Consider the following 27,300-nt stretch of genomic DNA (forward strand, 5'->3'; position numbering starts at 1 on the left):
TGGGCTACAGTCCATCAGGTAAGCAGAGAGTCAGATAGGACTGAGCGACTTCACTTTCACTTTTTCAAAGAAAAAAATTGCAGACCTCAGGACTAAAGTTCAGAACAGTTGAGAAAAGAACAACGAATATTCTGTTCACAAATACAGACGCTGTGGAAGTACTGCACAAAATTGCTGTCGTAATGGAACATTTATGGGGAGGTGGATTAGCATATTAATAATGCACAGATTCAGAAACGAATCCACCAGTGCAGAAGTAAACGATTCGGGATTATCAGCAAAGGTGTGAGAGCATCATAAACGAAGACGGTCGTGGCCAGAGTGGGCCTGTTGGATGAAAATAGCAGCCGTGCAGAAAGGTGCATTCAGTCGAGGCTGAGCCGCCAGCACGTGGGCGCCGCGGGCGTGCGCAGCTTCCCAGGGCGCCGCCGGTCTGGGCAGGTGGGGCGGCGGGCGTGTGATGAGCGCGTGGGTTTGAGCAGGCTGTGTTCCGGGCGCCGTGAGCACAGGGGCGGGAAGAGACGGGTTTCGGGACCCGCGTCTGCCTGCTTGAAGGAGAAACGCCGCGCGTTTCCAGCGGGCTGGCAGCCCCGCTTGTCTGCATCTCGCGTGATTCCGGAGACGCCTGGCATCCCGGCGCAGCCTCGGGGCGGGTGGGACGCAGGGATGCTGTCGGGCTTTCTGTGTCCCCTGTGTATCGCCGTGGTGGAGCCGCTTTCACCCCGCGCTCCCGTCGCTCTGCCGGGCTCCGTGAGTGGCTGTGCGCCCGATCATTGCGATTTAACGACATGCGGTGACACTTCGCCGCCGGTTTCGGCGCCAGCCACCCTCGGAGCTCACGCCTCATATACAAGTAGGAAGGTGAGGGCAGCCAAGGCCTTCGGGTTGCCAGTTCCTTGGCTGCAAATCCCATTCACGTTGGGAAACAGATTTTTAAAGTCAATGTGGCTGGGTCAGTGATGGTCAACCCCCGGCATCAGGCCCCGCCAAGGCCCCGCACCCGGCCAAGCTGGCCCCCGGCGCCCCTCGTGTTGACCCCACGCCATCCTCCTGCAGTCGGGGTTGGCTCTGCGGCAGGATCTTGCTTTATGTCATAAGGCTGATGAGAGGAACCCTGTCTGCCCAGCTTCACCGAGTCTGCATACCCTCCAGGCAGTACCGTCAGAGCTGGTGAACGTTTCTGTGGCTTGGTAAATGATTTCTAAGTATTGGCAAGATTTTTTTATTCCTTTTTTTAAAAAAATTCTTTCCCAATGCCACTTTGCTCCGGGCTGCGATCACCAGGACCCAGCTTTGGTTTAAGATGAATTTTGCAAATATGTGTCTGTAGTGGGACTACAGTATTTTCTGAGAAGACGGGTGTGGGTGGGCCACTGGCTGATGTAAGATGGGGCCACATATGTTTGCTCCATCAGGCCAAGGCGATTTTTTTACCCTCTGCAGACTGAACCAGTTCAGAGGACACAGCTGGTTGAGATCTGCAGAAACATACAGAATTCTGGTCTTCTGAGAAGGCTGGTTACCAGCATGTGACATAACCTGGGGCCTCTTTTCTGACCTAGCTTTCATTTCTGCTTTTGAATATGAAGTAAAAAGGCCATTTGTCACAGTCAGTCACTTCGTTTCATTATTCATTTTGCTCCCTCTGGTTAATTTTTTAAAAAGCACAATGTTAAATGCTAGAGTCAGGTTGGCTGGCAGCCTGGCGAAGGGGAACAGATTGCTTTGAAGTAAACACAGCTGGAATCGGCCGGCGTGTTGTGTCCCTCTCCTTTCAGCAGTGAGAGAGGCCTTTATAGAAAGGCGGCGAGTGCTGGGCTCCCCAGGGTCGCTGTGTCGGTCTTTCCCTCCCAGCCTGGCTGGCGATTAACGTCACACCTTGGTCGTCCAGAGGGACGCACGTCTCCCTCGCTTGCTGAAGTCGGGGCTTCTCGGAAGCAATGAGCTTCAGAGGTCTAGGGCGATGGGAGCTGGAGGAGGGTGGAGCCTCTGCAGCTCTGCTTCTCTCGCGCCTGTGGTCTGGGGAGCCGAGTGAAAATGCCTGCTCTGGGGTTTTCTGCGGCTCCTGCTTTTTGCAGCCTTGAAACCGCATCAGAGTCGCGTCTTACTGGATTGCTCTTCCAGCGATGGGCAGGTAAGTGAATTAAGGAGTGTTGGCGTGTGCCTTTGTGAGCTTTCTTTTCTTTGGTCTGCTTTTAAAACATGAAGGCAGGGTGTTTTCTGATGGTGTAATTCAACCAGGTTTTGTGTCTCCTGGAATGCATTTTCTTGTTCTTGTCAGAGGAGAACCTGGGGTGGGGGTGGGGGGCGGTCTTCTTTTCCTGTGGCTAGAAGACTTCATTGTTGTTTTGGCCATCTCTTTCTTTAGTCTCTGTGCTAAAAGTGGTTTTTTTGTTTGTTTGTTTTTTCCTGTTTCTTCATATGGTGATTTGGTGGGTTTTAGTTTGAGTCAATTGCTGTTAAGGAACTCACTCATCATTCATTGCTGTGATGTAATAATTCATTGGTATGTTAAAGTTTTCCAAAGGTGTTTTTCTCCATAAATAGTTACCTTTCTTGACGTCTGTCTAGTAAGAGCTGTGTTAGAAATGAAGAGGAGAGGTGTAGGAACTGAGTTAGGAATGAAGAGGAGAGACATCTAGAGAGGCTTTTTCACAGGCAAGATATACTTTAGTTTCATTTTGTTTTGTTTTATCTGGGAGAACTACAGGGCTGTATCAGTTGGGATCGGTCACCTGTATTGGAATCTGAATGTCGTGATCCAGACAAGTCACATTTGTTCACTCCTCCCTAGAGTATCTCGAGTAAAACAGCCTTCGCCGTGTATTTAACTGCGGCCCATGGATGGGAATTGTTGGAATCAGGCCATTTATCTGTTTGGATTCTCACAATCAGATCCAGCGTTTAGCATCCTTCCGGTACACAGTGCAGCTCTGTGTATTGTCAGGAACTAACTCAGTGACGTGTAGTCAATGGCCATAGGAGCTCCAGGAATAGGGAAGTAAATGGTGAGGTTTGAATTCTTAAAAAACACGTAGGGAAATCTAAATGAGGAGAGAATTGAGACAACCTGTTGCCATGAAGGTGGCTCTGAGTGGCTTTCTCTGGCAAATCTTGTATATTAACGTGTATATGTGGAATCTAGGAAAAAATGGTAGAGATGGTCTTGTTTGCAAAGAAGAGATGGAGACAGAGATGTTTGTCGGCGGGGGTGGGGTGAATTGGGAGATGGGGACGGACATATAGGCTGCTGATTCTGTGTATACAGCAGATAACTGGTGAGAACCTACGCTATAGCACAGGGACCCCTGCCTGCTGCTCCGCAGTGACCTAACTGCGGAGAAAATCCAGAAAAGAGAGGATATGTGTAAACATAGAGCTGATTCCCTGCTCAACAGCAGAAAGTAACACAGTGTCGTAAAGCAGCTGTATTCCAATAAGAAAGGCTTTCTCTGTGTTGACTACCATCAAGCTTGTTGCTTGCTGGCTTTATACACTTTGGCAGAATTAATCTGGGTTTTGGATTTTGAAGGCACAGAAAGAAAGTTCTCTTTATATGGGGCTATGAGATAACACAATCACTTCTTTTCTAAAATCTTTACTTTTAATTAAAGGATAATTGCTTTACAATATAGTGTTGGTCTCTGCCATACGTCATCATGAATCAGCCACAGGTATACATATGTCCCCTTCTTCTTGAGCCCCCCTCCCCCCTCCCTCCCCATTCCACCCCTCTAGGTTGTCACAGAGCGCCAGCTTTGGGCTCCCTAATACAGCCAGTTCCTTTCCTGCAATGACTCCTTTTCTTTAATGAGACTGTGCAGATTGTTTCTTGAAGTGATTATAATTATTATCATTTCATCGCTCTTTCTCGTGTTATCCCATGGTTCTGGCATCGGTCTGGTAAGGTAGGTATTGATGTTACTGTTAACACACCATATTATAGTTGAAGATAATAAGGGTCGGATGAAAAGTGACCCCGGAGTCTCTTTGCAAGTGGAGAAGCCAGGTGTAAGCTGGTCTTTACAGACCCAGAATCCCGTACCTCCCCTCTTCCTTCTCTCTGGTCCCCACTACACTTTGTCCACTGGGGAATGGAGGAAAAGCTGTCACATGGGTGTCTGGGGACCTGGATTCTCATTCTGACCAGGCCATTGCGGAGGCTGTCTAATGATGAGCAGTCCTTGAAGTCTGCGGATGGTTTTCCTGCAAGGAGGAAATCAGGTTTGATTCTTCACTTTCTGCGCAGCCTCAGCGCCTCTTTGCAGGGCCTTCATCAGGGCTTTTGTTGGCCCTGTCGTGTGCCTACAAACAGAGAGGAAGGGAGAGAAAGCAAACCTGTGCACGTTCCGTCAGCTCTGCTTTGGGCTTTCCTCCAGGCGTGAAGAGACAGGCGCTCCTGGGTGGGGAAAACTCTGGGACCTTACAAGACGAGTCGGTCTGATCACTTGTTGTTGTTGTTCACTCAGTCGTGTCCGACTCTTTTCGACTCCATGGTCTGCAAAATGCCAGGCTTCCTTGTCCTTCACTGTCTCCCAGAGTTTGTTCACACTCATGTGCATCGGGTTGATGATGCCATCCAACCATCTTGTCCTCTGTCACCCACTTTCTCCTGTCCTCAGTCTTTCTGAGCGTCGGGGTCTTTTCCAGGGAGCCAGTTGTTTGCATCAGGTGGCCAATGTGTTGGAGCTTTAGCTTCAGCATCAGTCCTTCCAGTGAAGCTTCAGGGTGGATTTCCTTTGGGACTGACTAGCTTGATCACATCTCGAGCTGGCATTTCTCAGTCTGTTCTTGTAAACTCATCAACAGAAATGTTGGAGCCAAGCTCTCTTGTGGTTTCAGCCTAGGGACAACGAATACATCGATTACGTTTCCATCTGGCTCGCAGAGAAGGGACAGCCTCCTTGCATGAACCCTTCTGTTATCTTAATCCTCTTTGGAATAGCGCAAAAGTAAATAAATAATGCTCTCCCCTTCTCCAGGCGTTGTAACGGATGGCAGGTGGCTGAGAATGGGCAGGGCGGAGCAGTGGGGAGGGGGTTTTGGTTCTCCCTGCCGGCTTTACTCCGTCAGCTCATCACGGATCCGTTTAGACAACGCGGTGTGCTGAGAGAGGCGGGACTGCTCTTGACTGAGATCTGTCGTCGTTGCTTGTTAGTCACTCAGTTGTGTCTGACCCTTGCGACCCCCTGGCCTGTAGCCCGCCAGACTCCTCCATCCATGGGGTTCTCCAGGCATGAATACTGGAGTGGGTGGCCGTTTCCTCCTCCAGGGGATCTTCCCGACCCAGGGATGGAACCTGCATCTCCTGCGCTGGCAGGCGGATTCCTTACCACTGAGCCAGCAGGAAAGCCCTGAAGGACATAGTAAAGGGAAACCTGTGGCCAACACCACCTACCATTGTCGTGTAAAGAGGGGATAAAGGAGGCTGGCTGCCGAACTCCCAGCAAAGAGGGGCAGGCGGGTCTCCCTGCGTCAAGGGAGTTGGCATCCTTTGGGGACCTCTCATGGACTCCGGGAAGCCCTCACCCACGACCTCTGTCTGCGCTCGGAAGTTCTGCCCCGCCTGGCAACTGTGCCTCGTCACTCACAGCCTTCCTGGTGGGAAGCGGGGCTCTGAATGCAGGGATGAGACTTGCGCTCCCAGTCCCGTCATTTCTTCACTGCCGCCTCTGTGCCTGCTCTCACGCTGTGATTTTTTAGACCTTAATGTTATCCTTCCGTCTTTCCCTGTAGGCAAGAAGCGAAACCCTGGCCTTAAAATCCCCAAAGAAGCGTTTGAACAACCTCAGACCAGTTCCACGTAAGTTGGCAAGATCGCCGTCTTAATCCAAATGCTTGCGCTTTACAGGTTTCCAGAGAATGGAGTTCCTTTTCAGACTGGTGAGTAATGCTTTGACTGGGCAGGCCGTTGTTAGAAAGGAGAGCCCTTGGACGCGGGGGGGCCAAGGACTTTTAGAGTTCTGAGACCTGAAACAATCTTGGTTGGCCAGTCTACATGGAATGGGTACCTTTGAGCTTAGTTGGCTAAAAATTTGACAGCTGTGTTTGGCAGATGGCTTGTTGTTCAGTCGCTAAGTCGTGTCTGACTCTTTGTGACCCCAAGGACTGCAGCCCACCAGGCTCCTCTGTCCATGGGATTTCCCAGGCAAGGATCCTGGAGCAGGTAGCCATTTCCTCCTCCAGGGGATCTTCCCTACCCAGGGATGATTGGCAGGCAGGTTCTTTAGCACTGGGCCACCAGGGAAGCCCTGGCAGATGGGGTCTTAAATAAATCCAGAAAGGTCACTGGATGGGGCCTTCTTCCTTTTCCATTTTATCTGAATAACCCCCTGAGGGAGCCACCACTGTAAGCTTTGGGTTGGGGTAGAAAGGTGGTACTTGGTGAGGACGCAGCATCCTGTCTTAGATCTTATTCCGTATGAGCAGAAGGCAAACGGGAGATACAGGACCACGCCTTATGAACTAAGCCATAGGTCCAAGGCCCTGAGACATCCCAAGCCCTGGTGAAGCGGGACTCCTACTCCCGGAGCCGCCCTTGTGTCTTTGCCTCTGTGCGTTGCGGGCAGGGTATTGCCTAGCTGGGGGCAAGGTCAAGTGAAAGACACTCAGTTGTGTCCGGCTCTTTGCGACCCCTTGGACTATACAGTCCATGGACTCTTCCAGGCCAGAATAATGGAGTGGGTAGCTACTCCCTTCTCCAGAGTATCTTCCCAACCCAGATGTCAAACCCAGGTATCCCACATTGCAGGCAGATTCTTTACCAGCTGAGACACACGGGAAGCCCAGCTCGGGGCAGAACCATATCAAAGCATCTAGAGGGGAGGAAAGGAAATTCCAAGAAAAAAATTATAGCAGAGGTAGCATAATAGCCATTCCAATGGAAACTTAAATTAAAAAAAAACAACATTTCTTGATTTGGCTAAGTTGGGTCTTAGTTGCAACAAGTGAAAAGCATTCCAGACCTGCTTCCCAGGTGACACAGTGGTAAAGAATCCATCTGCCAATGCAGGAGACGCAGGAGATGCAGATTCAGTCCCAGGGTTGTGAAGACCCCTTGAGGAAGAAATGGCAACTGAATCCGGTATTCATGCCTGGACAATCCCACGGACAGAGGGGCTTGGTGGGCCACAGACCATAGGGTTGCAAAGTCGGACACGACGGGGCGACTGAGCCCTGCAGTGTGGCGGGCGCCCAGGCTGACTTTGTGGGGCTGACGAACCTGCTCTCGGGACGGGACTCGTCTGTACGTAGGAATTTACTGTCTCTTCTGCCTCTCCATCCTGTTACTTACTGATTATTGTGCAGATGGAATCATGCATATCCCTTCTGAGACCGGCCTTTTTCTTTCAGCATCATTCCCTTGAGGTTTATTCGAGTTGCTGCATGTACCCACAGATTATTCTTTGTTATTGCTGAATGCCATTCCGTGGGGTGGATACACCAGTGTGTTAAAGCCTCCAGCCTCTGAAAGCGTTTGAAGGAGATACAAATAGTTTCTGGTTTGGGGCTGTTATAAATAAATGTGCTGTGAACATTCCCGTGTAAGTTCGTGCATAAAAATAAGTCTTCATTTGTCTGGGATGTATGTCCAACAGTGCAATTATGGGTCGTATGGTAAGTCCATTTTTAGTTTTGAGAGAATTGCCAAGTATTTTCCAGAGTGCTTGTACCAAATTACATTCTTACCAAAAAATATGAACGGCCCAGTTTCTCCTCAGAACTGTTTTCATTTTAGCCATTCTGGTAGATGTGATGTATCACTGCAGTGTTAATTTTCATCTTTCTAATGGCTATTGATACTGAATACTTTTGGTGTTTATTTCCCATCCATGTGTCTTCTTCAGTGAAATGTCTATGCACTTATTTGTCTATTATCCAATGAGATTTATTTTTAATCTTGAGTTTTGAGGGTTCTTCCTATATCCTCGATGCAAAAAGTTTCTCAGGTGTGTGTCTTAAGAACACTGTCTCCCAGTCATAATGCTTCTTTCCATCTCTCTCTGTGATGACGCCCAGTCTACCATCAGTTTTTCCCCTTATGAGTTGTGTTTTTGGTGACGGGGCTAAGAACCCTTTCCCTATGCTTGTGTCCTAAAGATTTTCTCCTCTGTTCTTTTCTAGAAGTTGATGGATTTACATATTAGATTTAAGTCTGTGATACATTTGGAGTTTAATTTTTGTACAACGCATGGGGTTTCAGTTGGGCTCTATTTTTTAGCCAGTGGATTTCACTGGCTAAAGTTGCTCCAACACCAGTTGCTGAAAAGACTATCCTTGCTCCACTGAGTTGTTTTTGCTCATTTTTAAGATGTTAACTGGGCATATTTGTGTGGATCCGTTTCTGGGTTTTCTGTTCTGCTCCATCGATCTCTGGGTCTGCTCCTCCAGTGAGAACCAGACATGGAACAACAGACTGGTTTCAAATAGGGAAAGGAGTACATCAAGCCTGTATATTGTCAGCCTGCTTATTTAACTTATATGCAGAGTACATCATGAAAAATGCTGGGCTGGAGGAAGCACAAGCTGGAATCAAGATTGCCGGGAGAAATATCAGTAACCTCAGATATGCAGATGACACCACCCTTATGGCATAAAGTGAAGAAGAACTAAAGAGCTTCTTGATGAAAGTGAAAGAGGAGAGTGAAAAAGTTGGCTTAAAGTTCAACATTCAAAAAACTAAGATCATGGCATCCGGTCCCATCACTTCATGGGAAATAGATGGGGAAACAGTGGAAACAGTGACTGACTTTATTTTTTGTGGCTCCAAAATCACTGCAGATGGTGATCGCAGCCATGAAATTAAAAGATGCTTACTCCTTGGAAGGAAAGTTATGACCAACCTAGACAGCATATTAAAAAGCACAGACTTTTCTTTGCCAACAAAGGTTCGTCTAGACAAGGCTATGGTTTTTCCAGTGGTCATGTATGGATGTGAGAGTTGGACTGTGAAGAAAGCTGAACGTGGAAGAATTGATGCTTTTGAACTGTGGTGTTGGAGAAGACTCTTGAGAGTCCCTTGGACTGCAAGGAGATCCAACCAGTCCATCCTAAAGGAGATCAGTCCTGGGTGTTCATTGGAAGGACTGATGCTGAAACTGACACTCCAGTACTTTGGCCACCTGATGTGAAAAACTGACTCATTTGGAAAGACCCTGATGCTGGAAAAGGTTGAAGGGAGGAGAAGATGGGGATGACAGAGGATGAGGTGGTTGGATGGCATCACCAACTCAGTGGACATGAGTCTGAGCAAGCTCCAGGAGTTGGTGATGGACAGGGAGGCCTAGTATGCTGTGGTCCATGGGGTCACAAAGAATCGGACATGACGGAACTGACTGACTGCTCTTCTGCCTGTATCACTCTGTCTTGATTACTGCAGCTATAGATTAAACCTTAATATTGGGAAAAGTGATTCTTCTCACTTTGTTTTCTTTTTGAAAACTATTTTGGTTATTCTAGGGCTTTCATCATTTCCTGTTAGTTTTAGAATAAACTTATCTATATCTACAAATAAACTCACTGAGATTTTTCGTAGGAATTGTGTTGAACCAAGATACCGATTGAGGGAGAATTGGCATCTTTATTTCACTGTCTTCCAATCCATGAACGTGGTAGATTTCTTCAAGTATTTAGATTCCCTTTGATTTCTTCCATCAGTATTTTATAGTTTTCATCATATAGATTCTCTGCATTCAGTTTTATTAGGATTTATACCTAAGTGTTTCTTTTTTTTTAAAGCAATAAAAATTGTATTCCATTTTTAAATTTTGATTTCCACTTTAGAAATTTAGACATGCAATTTATTTTTAAAATATTTTTATTAATTTGTTGTGCTGGGTGTTTGTTGTGTTGTGTGGGATCTAGTTCCCTGACCAGGGATCAAACCCAGGCCCCCTGCATTAGGAATGTGGAGTCTTAGCCACTGGACCACTGCGGAGGTTACTGCCATTGATTTTTGAGTTGATTGCGTACCCTGTGACCTTACTAAACTCAGTTATTAGTTCCAGGAACTTTTGTGATAGATTTCTTACAGTTTTCTGTGTAGACAGTCATACTTTCTGTAGAAAGACCGTTTTATTTCTTTCTCGCCTGTTTGTTTTCAACCTTTATTTTCTTACCTTATCTCAGTGACAAGAATGTTCAGTACTACATCAAATAAGATTGCTGAGGGCAGGCTGACTTGCGTTGTTTTCCATCTTAGAGAGAAAGCATTTAATCTCCCACCATTAAGCGTGATGTGAAGTCCTCGCAGACGTTGTTTAGGAAGTTGAAGAAGTTCCTCTCTGGTTGAAGTGTCCTCAGCCAGAACTCAGTTTTCATCATGAATGTGTGTTGAATTTTGTTGAGTGATTTTTTTGTGCATCGATGTGATCTTGGAGTTTTCTTCTTTGTCCTGTCGATATGTGTTACTTTGATTGATTGCTTGAAAGTGTTTGCATATTTGTTCGGCGGCATGGAGCGTTAGCTGTGGCTCTTGGCTCTTCATCGCCTTGCGTGGGATCCCGTTGTGGAACGCAGGCTCAGTAGTTGTGGCCCTTGGGCTTAGTCGCTTCATGGCGAGTGGGGTCTTGGTTCTCCCACCAGGGATCGAACCCACATTCCCTGCCCTGCAGGGTGGATTCCTAGCCGCTGGACCACCAAGGAAGTCCCAGCATCGGTTGATTTTTAAAATATTGAACTAGCCTTGCATACGTCAAATAATCCCACTTGGTTTTGGTATACTATATTTTTATACACTGCTGGATTTAATTTCTGCAGATATTGAAGATTTTTGTGCCTGAAGTTGATAAGAGATGTTGATCTATAGAAGCTTTGTGTGTGTGTATGTGTGTGTATATATGCATATACATACATATATGTATGTGCTGTTATGTTCCGGTTTTGGTATTTAAGATAATACTGACCTTAAAATGTGTTGGTTAGAATACCTTCTTCTGTTTTCTGGTAGACATTGTATAAGATAGGTGGTAATTCTTTAAAAAATAATGTTGAGCTATAATTTACATATAATATTATTTTAGTTTCAGGTTACAAAATAATGGTTTCATATATACAATTAAGAAAAAAAAATTTGCTGAAATTTCTCCCGTGAGACAAAATGGGCTTGTGTATTTCTTCTTCCAGAGGTTTTTAATGACACATTCAATTGGTTTAATAGTTATTGGATAATTCAGATGATCTATCTCATTGTGGCTAAGTTTTGGTAGTTTGTGATTTTCAAGGAATTGGCCCATTTCTTCTAAGTTGTTGAATTTATGAAAGTAAAGTTGCTCATGGTATTTCCTTGTTATTCTCTTAATGACGACAGGTATATGGTGACATCCTCTTCTTTATTACTGATACTGATAATCCATGTCTTCTCCCTTTTTATCTGTATTAGTCTTGCTGGAGATTTATCCATTTTATTGATTTTAAAAGAGCCAACTTTGTTTTATTTTCCTGCTTTCAATTTTATTGATTTCTGCTCTTATCTTTATTATTTCCTTTGGGATATATTCTCATATCAGCCTTCCAGCTATCTTACATTCGTCTTGCCTTAACAATCTGCTAGTCTTTCCCTTCTTCTAATTTATATTAATAGTCTGTGTTTTTAGTAAATTTCTGAAAACTAACATAAACCCTCACTTGGTATAAAAAAATGAATAAAAAGCTATGCAAAAGTAAAGGTAGGTTCTCTGCTGTCTAACCCTCGCGTGGTGGGACAAACCTTGACTACACTCTTCTGTTTCATCATGTCGAGCCGGGGTCGCCCTGTGATATCAACGGTCTCACGTTAGCTCAGAAGAGGCTTATGATATACTGTTGTTGTTATTGTTACTATATTAATACTGAGGCTGAAGTCTGTGCTCCTCAAGAAGTGGATTCCGCATTTTGAGTTTTCCTTGGCAGATTTTTGAGGCTGGCTTGGTGATTTTCGCCATTTATGCCCGGCCACCTCCCGCTGGACTGCACACAAATAGCCCAGGACGGACAGAGCCCCGTTCTTCGGGCCGTGCGTGTGGCCTCCTCGCGGAGTCCCTGAGTCAGCGTCTGTGGCTCGGGTCTCTGGGCTGTTCCCCGCTGGCTGGGCAGCAGCTACTCCGAGTTCTAACTTGATTCTGCGCTGGCCAGCATTCTTTCAGTTAATCCTCACGAGAAACTCTGCTTGCTTTACAAGTGAGACGGCAGGCCTGTCCCGGGCTCAGGTGTCCTTCTCAAAGCCGCTGACCTCAGAGAGCCCAGACTGGTGCTGGAATATGTGGGTTCACATTTGGGAGCTGAGCTTCCTCGGTTGAGTATCCGAGGCAAGTTACCCAAGTCTCCTAAGCCTTAGCTTCCCCCTGTGAAAAACAGGAGCAAACATGGCTGTGGTTGCTATGGGGATTGGATGTCACGGCCCATATTAAGTGTCCAGCCCAGGGCTCGTTCCAGGGAAATTTCTCAACGATGTGGCTCTCCGTGTTGTTGTTATTATTATTATTTCACTTAATAAGTGGGAGAGCTGGCAGAGGGACTGAGGGCTCTCTGACCCTCAAGTATGTGCTCTTAGCCACATGTTGGACCGCCGGCGACCAGAGCCAAATAGTCCATGAGAGCCGGGATCTCTTACTTTGTAGGTGAGAAGACTTCATGGCGTGGCTCTGCGTTCCAAAGTCACCATCTCACTGAGTGACTTTGAATTCTTAGTCTGTGTCGGTGTCAATTTTTCACATTAAAATAGGGCTAATACTGGGACTTCCTTGGTGGTCCAGTGGTTAAAACTCCGTGTTGCCAATGCAGGAGGCCCAGGTTCAATCCCTGGTGAGGAAGCTAGACCCCACACGCCAAAGCTAAAGATCCCACATGCCGCACCTGAGGCCCAGCACAGTTAAATAAATATTTGAAAAAGTAAAGCTAATACCTCTGAGAGCTGTGAAAATTAAAAAAGACTTTGGATTTAAAAGGTCTTGCATGGTCTCTGGCCCACGTAGGTGCTTTATATTATCATTAGATAATAAGTAAATATTGTTATTTATAGGCAAATAATGCATGCATGCTCAGTCACTTGAGTCGTGTCCAACTCTTGTGACCCCAGGGACTGTAGCCCACCAGACTCCTCTGTCCATGGGATTCTCCAGGCAAGAACACTGGGGTGGGTTGCCATGCTTTCCTGAAGGGGGATCTTCCCCACCCAGGAATCGAACCCACGTCTCCTGCATTGCAGGAAGATTCTTTACTGTTGAGACGCCGGGGAAGCCCAGGCAAGTAATAATTGTAATAGTAACCAGTAGACTCGTTACTCATGTAGAAGTATAAATAAACAATTATTTTCATAAATCAAAGCTGGCTGTTTATATAAAAGAATCATAGCAGGTGGCCTTTGGAATACCTTTGGTCTTACAGGGTTAGGAGTTTTGTAATAAGTTCGCTTCTTTCCCCGGAGGACTGAAATATTGAATAAGTAACACAGAATGTCCACCCACAGTTTAAACCTCAGTGCCCCAGACAGACGAATGTGCCCTGGACTGGTTACAGTGTCAGCTAATCCAAGACAAGCTGTCCATCTCAGGCCATCACTTGTTGCTTCTGGCCGCCTTGCTGAGCCCAAAGGCCCCGTGGTGGGGTTGGTGATCAGTTACACTAGAGGGGGTCTGGGTGGGCAGGTTCCTTGGATTCAGTCGGATGGGGACTGAATCATAGCTTCACCACTTGGGAGCAAGATAGCTTAAGTCTAAGTCAAACAGGTTTTCATCTGGAATGTGGGAGCAATGACTGCTGGGTGTGTGTGTGTGCATGTGTGTCTGTGTGTGTGTGTGGTGTATATGTATATATGTGTGTGTGTGTGTTTCAACGATAGGAAATGCAAGGAAAGCGCTTAACCCAGTTTTCAGGGTCTATACCCTCTTCTCCTTTCAAGGCTGAGACTCGGATGACATGAGTTTTATTTTCAGCCCTGTTGAGGACTGTGTGTTCAGCATATCGCTGAGTTTTTCTGGGTTTCATTTTTCTCATTCTGGAAAATGGCATGAAACCCTCCTATTAGGTAGAGTTGTAATGCAAGGTTAGAATAAAACTGGAATCAGCAAACTTTTTGTGCCAAAGACCAGATAGTAAATATTTGGGGCTACCAGGCCACAGTGGCCTCTGCTGAAGATTCTTGTTTGTTTTTTACAACCCTTTAAATGTGTAAAATTCACCCATAGCTGGGTTGCAGACTGTAATTTGTTTATGGGCTTCCCTGGTAGCTCAGCGATTAAGAATCCTCCTGCAATGCAGGAGCCGCAGGAGACATGAGTTCGATCCCAGGGTTGGGAAGATCCCCTGGAGGAGGGCATGGCAACTCACTTCAGTGTTCTTGCCTGGAGAATCCCATGAACAGAGGAGCCTTGCGGGCTATGGTCCACGGGATGTCAAAGAGTCGGACCCTGCTGAAGCAACTTAGCACGCACGCACTGACTGATTTGCAGAGCCCTTGTGTGAATGCTAGCATATCAGAGCGGGAAGAGGTCTCACCCAGCAGCCTCGCTGGGTGGCATGCCCTCGGAGGTGGCCCCGAATGATTAACTAGTGACCTTTCCTGTTGCTTCATTCTTTACAAAAGGAAGGGTCTGAACAATTGTAAAGGATTTTTCACTGTTTATATTAGTCACATATTTCAAGTAATATTTGCCTTTATTTCAAGGTTCCATTGCGATTAGTACAAGCAAATTATGACAACTAAACAAAAAGAGCTTCGGAGGTTTTAAGAGTTAGAAATCAGATTTTTCAGAAAGTTTAATTCCTCTGGAAGGTGTTTCTAAAGAAAAATTCCCTGCTTAGAAACACAGGATTTATAAAAACGTCACTTCTGTGTGCAGTGTGCATGGGTATGTGTGTGTGTGGTGTGTTGTATATGTGTGTGCATGTGGTTTATATGTATGTATGTGTGTATATGTATGTGTGTATGCATCTGTGCGCGTGCATGTATGTGGTGTGTATGTGTGTGTGGTGTATATGTATGTGTGTGTCTGTACATATGCATATGTGTGCGTGTATATATGTGTGTGGTGTATGTGTGTGTGTGTGTTTGTGTGTGTGTTCCTCTTTATCCCTGCCCCTCAGTCCAGGTTTTAAATTAATTTAGAAAGCCTTAGTTTGTGTTTTCTATACATTTCAAAAAGATTGCCATTAAAACCTTAGGTTGATGTGTTATCTGTGTTCATGTTCCTACATTTTGGTTATTGTTTTATTTAGCTAGTTTCAGTAGGAGGGGTAGAATTATACACGGTAACCCACCAGGCTCCTCTGTCCGTGGGATTCTCCAGGCAAGAATACTGGAGTGGGTTGCCATGCTGTCCTCCAGGGGATCTTCCTGACCCGGGGACTGAACCCAGGTCTCTGAAATTGCGGGCGGATTCTTCACTGTTAGTGCCACCTAGGAAGCCTATAGGGGTGTGTGTGTGTGTGTATTGTTATGTGAATAATTAGGCTATTCCTGTAAGCCCCTGTGTAAGTAGTTATATTATATATAATTATTTTATATAATATATGTATGCTGTTACATATAGTATAGTTTATATATATGCATATTTATTTTTGAATATTTGCCAGGCATTCTGCTAGTAAGCATTTTGCTTAGAACACCTCCTTCAACACAGGAGGAAGTGTACTAGTATCTTCGTAAGAAAGAAGAAATGGAAGTTCAGAGACTGTGGTTTCTAAGAACATGTGTTTTGTTCCAAATCCCACACTATTCACCTGTTTATGCTACTTTATTTTACTCATGAGCTTTCACCTTATTTTTAGGGAGAACTCTCTGCAGTCTCATTAGATTTGGGAAGGTCATGGTCAACTGAATATCTCATGTTTTCTCTTTCTCTTTTGCAGGCCACCTCGAGATTTAGACTCCAAAGCTTGCATTTCTATTGGAAATCAGGTGAGAAAAATCGTGTCTGCCGGTTAAATGTCTTGACCCTTTTATATGTATGCTTTGCGACCAGCCAGTGGGGAAAAATGTATTTTCCATAACATGCTGTCAGGGGGTGGGTCAATAACGTTTGAATGTAAACAGAAGTGGTCTGTGGAGCAGTTGCTATTTTAAATGTCAAATTGGGATCAGTTGTGGGTGTGATGGGGTATCTCTGGGGTGAAGAGATGGTCGTTTTGGGCTGTGCTCTGTGAAGTCCAGGCCTAGAGCTAGTCGCCAGGAGTCAGCAAGCGGCCCTGCGGGGCCACTGAGGGGCAGATGAGGACCCGCCGTGCGGGGTCAGCGCTGGCTCCCCACGCTGTTCAGAGCCTGAGCTGGAACTGGACCTCAGTCTTGCCCGGGGTGAACGGGGGGCCCGCGGTGGGCATCTGCCCATCTCCCGGGTACTTCTTGCTTTCAGTGGTGGCTTGGCAAAGCTTCTAGGCCAGAAGGTTCTGGACCAGAAAGGACGCTTGGACTGCTCGGAGAAACCAGAGGGAGGACAGGGTAGCCTGTGTCTGGTTCATTTCGTTTTTTCCTATTGCTGAGCGCCGAAGAATCGATGCTTTCGAACCGTGGTGTTGGAGAAGACTCTTGAGCATCCCTTGAACTGCAAGGAGATCCAACCAGTCCATCATAAAGGAGATCAGTCCTGAATATTCATTGGAAGGACTGATGCTGAAGCTGAAATTCCAATATTTTGACTACCTGATGCGAAGAGCTGACTCATTTGAAAAGACCCTGATGCTGGAAAGATTGATGGCAGGAGGTGAAGGGGACGACAGAAGATGAGATGGTTGAATGGCATCACCGAGTCAATGGACATGAGTTTGGGTGGACTCCGGGAGTTGGTGATGGACAGGGAGGCCTGGCGTGCTGCGGTCCATGGGGTCGCAGAGTTGGACACGACTGAGTGACTGAGCTGAGCTGCCTATTACACCCTTGCTTTTCTCTCCTGCAGAACTTTGAGGTGAAGGCGGATGACCTGGAGCCCATCGTGGAGCTGGGCCGGGGGGCGTACGGGGTGGTGGAGAAGATGCGGCACGTGCCCAGTGAGCAGATCATGGCGGTGAAGGTAGCGTTCACGTTCCCCAGACGTTTTCCGGTCCTGGTCCATATGTTTGTCCCTCTCAGCTGCAAATGGGCTCCTTTCATAGAAGTAAGACGATCCTCCATGGGGTGAGACAGAAAAGCCTATTTGTGGTGAACAATACTTCCCTCCAAGTATGTCAAAAATGCCTCCTTGGTATGATTTGCAGCAACTGGGCTTTTTTGAACCGCTGAATCCTACCCCCTCTTTTTAATTGTTCTATGCAACCACCACATCGTGTGTCCCTGATGGGTTGTGCCTGCGATGCAGGAGATGTGGGTTCAGTCCCTGGGCTGGGAAAATCCCCTAGAGAACGAAATGGCTACTGATGCCAGTATTATTGCCTGGAGAATGCCATGGACAGAGGAGCGTGGTGGGCTACAGTCCATGGGGTCGCAAGAGTGGGACACGACTGAGCGACTAAACCAGCACCACCCCCGACCACATCATCACACGTGAAAGAGTCACAGTACTTCCTCACTGCCATCTACTACCAGGTCCCGATGAACGTTACCTTGAGCGTTCCACAGCTGTCACTGCTGTTCTTTCTCCCGTTGCTTTTTCAAATTGGAATCCAAATGCAGGCTTACACATGGCTTTTGGTTTTGTGTCTCACGAGTCTCTTTTTAAACTTTATTCTGTTGCTTTTAAAGAATCTGTCCCTGAAAATCAGGAAACCCAAACTGAGACAAAATTGCCTCCGTTTGTGGAAACAGAGGAGGGTAAAGCCATCTTGAGCAAATTTGCATAGTTTTGGAGCTATAAAAAGAAATCTAGAATCATCGCATATTTCTCGAGTAGACGTTGGGAGGATCTTGGAGCGGGCCCCGTGTGTTAATTCTAGATGGGTTGTCAGGCATGTGGCCGGTCAGATGACCTGGATTCCTTTTTTTTGGAGAATGCTGGCGTCTTTCACTTACCTTGTAGATTTTTCAGTTTTGTCTCCTGCAGGCCCTTGGCTCTGCAGGCAAAAAAATGTGAAAGCCTCGTGATATCGTGTTGTCTTGTCATTTAATGACACGGTCGTGTTGTCTCTGGGGCTGTTTACTGGTGTGGTTAGTCCCTCTCCTCTTAGAAGCGAGAGACGTGAACAGTGTCCCCATTTCAGTTCAACAACGCCTCATCCCATTCCTCAATCAACTAACTCTTCTGCAGTTTCTGTTTAGTCCAAATATTTTTACTTGTTTGCAAAAAGGGGATTTTGGCTTTTATTTTTTCTTTTTTGTATGAGCCCAAATCAGTCCCAAATCAATGAATACTCTGGCCTCTTTGCACTAAACCCACAGGATAAATCAGACTGTTTTGTAACTTGGCAATGCCTTCTCAAACATCTGCACGCTCTCCACAGTAGATGATCAGTTTGCTTCTCTCCCGGGGATTATTCGGTAAATCAAACGGATAACAGTCTTCCTTACTTTTCGTTTGTTACAGATAGGTCATCCTTTAGGGTAGGTATTTGAACAGTTGTTGCTAGCAGCTGTACTGTGAATTTTCCTACTGTTCTCGGGAGGGGATCCTTGTCGACAGACCCATCCTCAGGGCAGTGACGGTCCGTTTTCCATGCGTTCCCATCAGCGGATCCGGGCCACGGTCAACAGCCAAGAGCAGAAGCGGCTGCTGATGGACCTGGACATCTCCATGAGGACCGTGGACTGTCCCTTCACGGTCACCTTTTACGGCGCACTCTTCCGAGAGGTAGGTGCCTTCACAGCTGCGAGGCAAGCGGCAACTGAAAAAGGCGTTTCCCCGATCACCCAAGCACCTGCGCAGTCACAGGGCGCTCCTTGTCCGACTTGTCTTCTGTAGAGAGCTTCATGCTTGTGAAATGTTGGTGCAAAGTTAGCTTGAAACCATGATGTTTTCCAATGTGTTTAGCCCTTTGTAAATGCTGGGGTTCCCTTTCTCCTTCCCGTTCTGGTTTGCCTCTCTTGGCAGAACGGTCTCTATCGACTTACAGATGGATTTGTATCAGTCCCTTGAAATCTCAAATGCTCTGATCTTTTGGCCGCTTGATAAGCAGCCTTGTACAGTGGATGGCCTCATATTTGCTTCTATTTTCTAATTCTGCTTTTCACTTTACGATGATATGAATTGTCATCCCCTCCCCTTTCTAAAAAATTTTTTATTAGGGAATATTTGATTTGCAGTGTTGTTAGTTTCTGCTATACAACAGGGTGAATCAGCTCTGTGTATATATATACTCACACTTTTTAAGATATTTTTCCCCGTATAGCCCTGTAATACAGAGTATTTGAGTAGAGTTTCCTATGCTGTACATAGGTCCTTATGGTTGTCTGTTTTCATCTCCCTCTTATAACCAGCCTGTAAATGACAAACTGTTGCCAGTGGTCAGTGTGGGCAGTCAGGCATAGAGTTGGTATCTGGTCATAACTCCCAGAGCAGGGGCCCCCCACCTCCATGATCTAATGCCTGATGATCCGAGGTGGAGTTGATGCAGTAATAGAAGCCAAGTGCACAATAAATGTAATGCACTTGAATCATCCTGAAACCACGCCCCCCACCCGGCTCTGGTCCATGGATAAATTATCTTCCACGAAATTGGTCCCCGTTGCCAGAAAGCCTGGAGACTGCTGTCTTAGATAACATTAACTGTAAAGGCTTGTGTTGCTGGGATCCTATAGCTTGTGGTGTTAGCATCTAGAACCTAGTTTTCTAAGGAGTGGGTGATCACAGGCCGGTCTGTTTGGCTGTCTGTCTGCTAGCTTGCGTTTTGGAGGTAGTATTGCTCATTTATAAATTTCATTGAGATCTCGAAGGACACTGTGCATTTCCTCCAAAAACTCAAGCAGGAAGTGGCCCGTTCCTCCTGCCAGATGCTAACTGCTTCCTCCTTTTCTCCCATTTCCATCCTCTCTGACCGTCTCTGAACCAACCGGCCTCCAGGGGGATGTCTGGATCTGCATGGAGCTCATGGACACGTCCCTAGATAAATTCTACAAACAAGTGATCGATAAAGGCCAAACAATTCCAGAGGACATCTTAGGGAAAATAGCAGTTTCTGTGAGTACATCGCGAGCCCCAGCCCCGTCCAAGGAGCGCGGGGAAGTCTGGGCCTCGTGTGTGTCTGTTCCCTCCGTACCGGAACCACCGCCTGGACTGGAGAGCCCGTCCGTCTGTGTGTGTTGATTGTACGAGTGCGTCTGTGGATGGATCGATGGATGCTTCTCTTTCTGGGCTTGACCTCCACGAGGTTCTGCTCCTGACCCGGCCTAGGAGGCTTTCAGCTGAAGTGCCTCTGAGCAGCATGTTCGTCGGCTAGGACCACGTTCCTGGTGTCTGTGTTCTGATGCTGGTTTATCTTGATTTTCGTTTGTGGAGTTGTAAATGTTTTCTTAGGATTAATAGGCACAGGAGGGGGCACGAAGACAAGGAAGCTGCTCCCTTCATGGCTACTGAGGCCCAGGAGGGAGGGGAGGAAAAGACGCTGGGGGTCAAGGTAGAGAATCAGAACACACCAGTGAGCCCGCCTCTCTGCACCCTGACGTCATCTCTCTGGTGGGCAGGGTCTAATTCGTGGCACTTCCGTGTATTTTCCTGGCTAGGAACACCGCTGTTGGAGAAAATACCTCCCCTCGGGACTGTAAGCCAGGGACAATAAATGTGGATTTACTAAAGATGCAGTTCCTTTCCAGTGATGGGGGACATAAATCCACCTTGTGTTTCTCTTGCAGATTGTAAAAGCCTTAGAACATTTACACAGTAAGCTGTCTGTCATTCACCGAGGTAAGTGTCCGTGACGCTGCCTTGGCTGTTCCTTTTATCAATTTTATTTCTTTCACCTGAGTTTTATTAATTTTTTTTTCTCCCCAGTGGATGAAATTGAGTCAGGCGAGAGAACAGAGGCGGGGTTTTCGTTTGGGATTGGATAGCAGATCATATAAGGAGCTGCTGATGGTTATGTCTGAGGACATCAGGGGATGTGAGCTCTGTATTAGGCCTAAGTTGAATATGAACTGCGTGTTGCCAAAGAGAGTTACCCACTAAGAATTTTAGAGAATATGATGGAAATTCCCCTAGTGTTGGCCATCGCCAGAGAGCGTGTTAGAAAAGCAGAATCTTGAGTCCCAAGACTAACTGAGTCAGAACCTCCTTTTTAACAAGATCCCCGGGTAATTCTTGGGCCGTGAGGGTCTGAGAAGTTCTGGTATGAAGCGTGGCCCTTTCAGACAGCGGGAGTCAGGACAGGAGGAAAGGGCTGGCAGGTGTGTCTTCCTCTGCTCCCTCCTCTCTGTCTCTCTGCTGACCTGTTACCACTTCATCCATCCATCCATCCGTCCACCCAGACATCCTTCCTTCCATCCTTCCTCCATGCCTTCATCCATCCGTGTAACTTGCGTAGTTATTTCCCAGCATTTATACGGCACTGTATTTATACAGCGCTACAATAGCTGTCCTGACAGGTATCTATGAAGAAAATATATTCTTATCCAAATTCCACATAGGAGTTCTTGGTAGGGGAGTGAGGCAAATATACAACAGACACATGGGGGGAAAAAACCCACGTTAGAAATACAAAAGTAGCAACCACGGAAGTCGTGTAGGTAGAATAGGAAACATGGACGTGATCAGCACTGGGTGCGTAGAGTCAAGGAACGCGTCTCGGGAGAGGCATGTACACTCAGTTTTCCAAAAAATGTATGAACAGTGTTGGTAGCTGATAGGTTCTTGTGACCTGATCACTGTTATACTCTGAGCCTGAAATAATGTAAGATGTCTCAAAAAACATGCCTGTTATGATGGCTTTTACTATTACTATCAAAAATGGGAAAAATATCAAGGAAGAAGAGGCCAAAAAGAAAGTGGGGAGAAATCCAGTTAAGAAAAGGGACGCAGATTACCCACAATGTGAAGCTGAATTTTAAAGGCTTATTTCAAAGTTATGAAACAGTTCATTCATAGCAGAGAATGTTTATAAAGTGTAGAAGATAATAAAATGAAATTTGTGTATTTGCTGTTTAAGGGAAAATTACACAGGATAATTTTTTAAAGTTTTTAGAATAACTGTTTTCTTTTGAGTATGTGCCCTTTGTGAAACATGTCACTTAGGAAAAAAATTAACTTTATTTTCTAAATTTCTAATTTCATCATCCATACATAATGATGGTTCATCTGGCTGGGAGGGTGCATTTTATCTTTTCAGACTGAAGAGCTCATTTAAGAACTGTAAAGTAAACCCTTTCTGGTGACGGTGGTTTAGTCACTCAGTCGTGTCCGACTCTTGTAACCCTATGGACTGTGGCCCACCAGGCTCCTCTGTCCATGGGATTCTCCAGGCAAGAGTACTGGAGTGGGGTGCCATTTCCTCCTCCAGGGGGTCTTCCCGACCCAGGGCTCGAACCTACGTCTCCTGCATTGCAGGTGGATTCTTTCCTCTGGGAAGTCCACTCTGCCCACCTGCGTATTCTGTGGCCTGCCTCCTGGTCTGGAATATCTGGGTTTATGACGACTTACACCTGTGACTTCTGACACACCTCTTGCAGAAGCATATTTGATGTATTATGTCTCAGTCTGCCTTTTCAGCCCACTGAATGCAGAATAGATCATTATAAGCTGGGCTTTTAAAGCATTATCACCCTCAGAACCCTTAGCACAAGCTCCACCTTCATGATAAATGCTTGGGGGCACAACACGGTCTTGTTCGTGGCAGGAACAGTGTGGTAATGGGCAGATCTCTAGGGCTCGTGCCTCTAGCGTGACAGAGACAGCCTGCCCAGGGAACTGGGCCTTCCACTCAGGCATCAAGGTCTGAGCTCTCACCACCTGTACGGGAGCGGTGAAGATGAGAAATCAGAGGAAGCAGTTGTTTCCATTGATGGGTTCTCAGTCTGACGAGAAGGACAGAGCATGAAATGGAAAGCAGACCACTCACCCTAGATCCATCAGAACCAGAATTAATGACATGAGATGGATGAGCTAATGAGAAATGTTTTTGTGACTCCACTCACGCTGAACACTGTTACTGTCATCTTAGGGTCTGTCTTTCATGCATATATAAGTTTGTCCTTGGTCTTTCTTTCTAAGTTTTCCGTAACCCAAGTCAAGTTAGTAAACTCTGCTTTTGTAAACCGAAGTAAAAATATTAAGTCAGCCTTAAAAATGCATTCCCGTATGTAGCAGGTGCAGACAAATACTGCTTGATGATGCCACTTAGACAGGGGACCTAGAATAGTCAAATTGATGGCGTCAGAAAGTACACTGGTAGATGCCAAGGTCGGGATGGTGGGGAGGGCAGGGAGGATGGGCCCTGAGTGTTTAATGGGGGCAGAGCTTCAGTTTAGGAAGCTGGGAAATCCAGGAGATGGATGACGGTGAGTGTCGCATGACAGTATGAATGTGCCTCTGAACTGACAGGTATATGGTAAAAACAGTATGCTTTATGTTATGTGACTTCCACCACGATAAAAAGAAAAGCATTAAAAGATTTTAATGACAAGGAAATCAAGTTGCTTTTCCCCCTTGCTTCTTAGCTTTGGTGTTTTTCCTTCTTTTTTTAAAAAAGTCATGCTCTATCGGAGTGTAGTTCGTTGTGTAACTGGGGCGGCGTTGCTCCTCCGAGTGAGTCCTGAGGGCGAGCCGGGCGGGCGTGGAGGCTCCAGGCCCCCTGGTGGCAGAGCGCTGCTGCTGCGCCCCCAGGCTCCCGACCGTCTCCGCTTGCAGATGTCAAGCCCTCCAACGTGCTCATCAACGCCCTGGGCCAGGTGAAGATGTGCGACTTCGGGATCAGCGGCTACCTGGTCGACTCCGTGGCTAAAACCATCGATGCCGGGTGCAAACCGTACATGGCCGTGAGTACAGCGCCTGGGGGTGGCGTTGGGAGTGCAGCCGCCTTCAAACCCTGCCAGGAAACACGACCTGGGCGGCCAAGGAGGGAGCATTGAAATATGCCCAGGCACAGGAAGTATCTGCACCTTCTTTCTTCTCAGATATCTCCTGTCTGAAATCCCGAGTCCCTTCCTTCTCTTGTATTTAAAAAAAAAAAAAATCAGAGGAAGAGGTATACTCTTTGAAAAAGCATTACATAAAGCTCACCCAGTTTTCCACTCTGGGTTGCAGGGGTGTGATACCTTCTTTGTTGAGAGTAGAGCAGAGAGAAGAATTTCAATTCCCCAAGCAAGTCCACTAGGTTGGTCTCGAGGGAGCCTCGTAGCTGTGAAGATTCATTGCTCTTGGCAGAGACCTTGGGATTCCCTTTAAGTGAAGGGGCTTCTACTCTAAACATTCTATTTGGAAATGAACACGTGCTTGGAATTTAAAAGCTTTGTGGCCACGATTACCTAAAAGTGGTTGAGGTCTGTTAATACCAGACAGTAGCCCAGCGACCTTTGCGGATTGTTTTTACTGAGTCTGGAGTGTTGGTATTTTATTCATTTATTTGGCTGCCTTGAGTCTTAGTTGCAGGGTGCAGGCTTAGTTGCCTTGCAGCCTATAGGATCTTAGTTCCCCGACGAGGGATCGAACACGTGTTCCCCGCCTAGGAGGAGGATGCTTAACCACTGGACCGCCAAGGAAGTTGGCGGTCTTTTAAACGAGGAAACCTCGAGGCGGGCAGAGTAATGGTATGCTGTATAGCATGCTCTTTGTAAGGCCAAACTGAAGTTGCTTGTGAGTTGTGAGGGGGCTCTGATGCATTGTCGTCTCCAAGAGAAGATGTCTGCAAACCCCGTGGAGACGTCGGTCTTCACTGGCGTGAGTGAGACTCCTGGCCTGGGAGGCATGTTAACGGCTCACAACAGCTCACTTGGCGGCCGCTGCCACCCCACCCCCGAGACTTTTCTGAGCCACGAATGTCATCTCAGTTGTCTTTTTCTGTCTCCTTTCCAGCCCGAGAGAATAAACCCAGAGCTCAACCAGAAGGGATACAGCGTGAAGTCCGACATCTGGAGTTTGGGCATCACCATGGTAGTGTGTGATAATAATTGTGGACCGGGGGCAGGGGGGTTGGGGTGTGAGGCCGGGGTGGGGTGGACCTCAAGAGCAAGAGGTGGACGCCCTTGAAGCTGATCTGAGAGAGCAAGATTGTCTGCAGAGCGGGGCAGCAGAAACCCTGAGCCGGAACTGGGCAATCCCCAGTCTCCCCATTCTACCTCCAAGGAGGTGTGTGCCCTTGAGGGACTGATGGAGTCACACCGACTGTCTCGCTGTCCTCAGCTGTAAAACGAGAGGGTCTGGCTGCTGTTCCTGAGAGCTATCCTTATGGTTTAAATTTAAACTACTCTAATCAAGCATGCAGAAGCCTAGGCTACTCCAAGAGCACGAATCTGCGGACCTTAACAGGGCTTTTTAAAGAAATTTTGTTTTATATTGGAGCATGTTTTGTCAGTTGCTGAGTTGTTTCTGACTCTGCAACCCCATGGACTGCAGCCCGCCAGGCTCCTCTGTCCATGGGATTTCCGAGGCAAGAGCCCTGGAGTGGGTAGCCATTCCCTTCTCCAGGGGACCTTCCCGACCCAGGGATTGAACCCAGGTCTCCCGCATCGCGGGCAGATCCTTTGCCCTCTCAGCCACATAGCTGATTAACAGTGCCGTGTTGGTTCTGGGTGTACGGTGAGGTCATGCAGTTACACTGGCATCTGTTTGTTTCAGATTCCTTCCCCTCTTGGGCTATTGCAGAGTGTTGAGCAGACTTCCCTGTGCTGTCCCGCAGGTCCTCGTGGGTTGTCTGTTTTAAATACAGCACGTCCATCCCAAACTCCCAATCTCTGCCGCCCATCCTTGACGCTAGTACGGAGAGCGCTGCTATCCCAGGCGCGGGCTCGGCTTCTCGGACTATGGTTGTGAGAGAAGGCTTGGCTGTTGGCTGCAGGTGTAGCCCCACCACATACTAACAAACAGGCTAATTTCCTCGGGCACCGCCCTGAGGTTACATGCAGGGAGAGCCTGATCTGTAACTGCTGATCGTAAATTCTCAGTGTATCGCCGAGGTCTGGAAGGACCCGTGGTGGTCCTGGTTCCTTCCCAGACACGGCAGCTGAGTAAATCCCGTGAGCTATTTCACATCCTTGCCCAGAAGGCACGTGATCTTGTAACAGCAAAGCGGCCTTCACTCCAGTCCAAAAACAGAGCAGCCATTTGGCCCAGTCTGTTTCCATTCCCACGTGTGGCCAGCAGGTGGCACCAGAGCTAAGCGTCTTGGGGCGAGAACTGCCTTGTAGACCAAACGTTTGAAAACCTGGCTGCTTTCTTCCTGAGATTGCACACTGCTGGCTCTGTTTTATGAAGAGCCGCTCTGGGTTTCGGTGAGGCGGTTGTTCAGTCGCTCAGTCGTGTCCGACTCTCTGCGACCCCATGGACTGCAGCACGCCAGGCCTCCCTGTCCATCACCAACTCCCGGAGTTTGCTCAAACCCATGTCCACTGAGTTGGTGATGCCATCCAGCCATCTCATCCTCTGTCGTCCCCTTCTCCTCCTGCCTTCAATCTTTCCCAGCATCAGGGTCTTTTCAAATGAGTTAGCTCTTTGCATCAGGTGGCGAAACTATTGGAGTTTCAGCTTCAACATCAGTCCTTCCAGTGAATATTCAGGGTGGATTTCCTCTTAGTGAGGACCCGCTTTTATACAGACTTGAGGGGCTGTCTCCTGGACGATGTCACCCCTAGCTCCAGGACGTGGAGGCACGCTGCTAGCGAACATGGCATCACTGGCGTCCCCTCTGCACGTTTCACCCGACTGTCCCCACCTGGTTGCCCTCCGGCTCTGCTGGGACGATGTGGATGCCCCCGGGATGCCCCGGGAACACAGTAGCCAGAATCAGCTCTCCTCTCCCGTGTTCCTCTCCCCTCCAGATCGAGCTGGCCATCCTTCGGTTTCCCTACGACTCGTGGGGGACTCCTTTCCAGCAGCTCAAACAGGTGGTGGAGGAGCCGTCGCCGCAGCTGCCAGCAGACAAGTTCTCTGAAGAGTTTGTTGACTTTACCTCACAGTGGTAAGAGGGCCCGCCTCCCAGCAGCCGGGGTGAAGGCGGACGGGGTCCTCCTGACTTCCTCCCTCGGTCTCATCCACGTGCCCACGTCCACCCCCAGTGTGGACGGAGTGTTCCTGTTGCTAAGCAACAAAGACGGCTCTGCCTGGTCCCCGCTGAGCTCAGAGCCAGGGGGGGGTGTCCCCGCTCGGTCATTCTAGCCCAGGTCCAGACGGGCGCTGGGTCTTTGGGGGACTCAGAGGAAAGGCCTTAGGCGAGAGTTTCTGGAGGAGATACATCCCGAGCTGGGACCAGGCAAGGTGTGTGCCGGGGAAAAGGGAGTGGAGGAGCAGAAGGTGTTCCCGGCGGGAGGAGCCTCATGCACCC

General features: G+C 47.5%; 1 protein-coding gene across 2 annotated transcripts in view; it reads left to right on the forward strand.

The window, feature by feature from the left end:
• MAP2K6 (mitogen-activated protein kinase kinase 6) overlaps positions 1-27,300 on the forward strand; it is a 101,407-nt gene that overhangs the window by 61,834 nt on the left and 12,273 nt on the right. Inside the window, exons 1-10 of one of the 2 annotated variants that reach the window (XM_065910808.1) lie at positions 1,714-2,134; positions 5,737-5,803; positions 15,826-15,874; positions 16,866-16,979; positions 18,570-18,689; positions 19,899-20,015; positions 20,687-20,738; positions 23,673-23,800; positions 24,837-24,914; positions 26,798-26,937. In XM_065910808.1, coding sequence (XP_065766880.1) covers positions 2,038-2,134; positions 5,737-5,803; positions 15,826-15,874; positions 16,866-16,979; positions 18,570-18,689; positions 19,899-20,015; positions 20,687-20,738; positions 23,673-23,800; positions 24,837-24,914; positions 26,798-26,937 — 962 coding nt within the window. In that variant the 5' untranslated portion in view covers positions 1,714-2,037. Of the gene's footprint in view, positions 1-1,713; positions 2,135-5,736; positions 5,804-15,825; positions 15,875-16,865; positions 16,980-18,569; positions 18,690-19,898; positions 20,016-20,686; positions 20,739-23,672; positions 23,801-24,836; positions 24,915-26,797; positions 26,938-27,300 lie in introns of those variants that run through there. The other variant, XM_065910809.1, reaches the window with a different exon arrangement.

Source organism: Muntiacus reevesi, chromosome 18 (assembly GCF_963930625.1).
Source record: "Muntiacus reevesi chromosome 18, mMunRee1.1, whole genome shotgun sequence".
In the NCBI taxonomy this organism is placed as follows: Eukaryota; Metazoa; Chordata; class Mammalia; order Artiodactyla; family Cervidae; genus Muntiacus; species Muntiacus reevesi.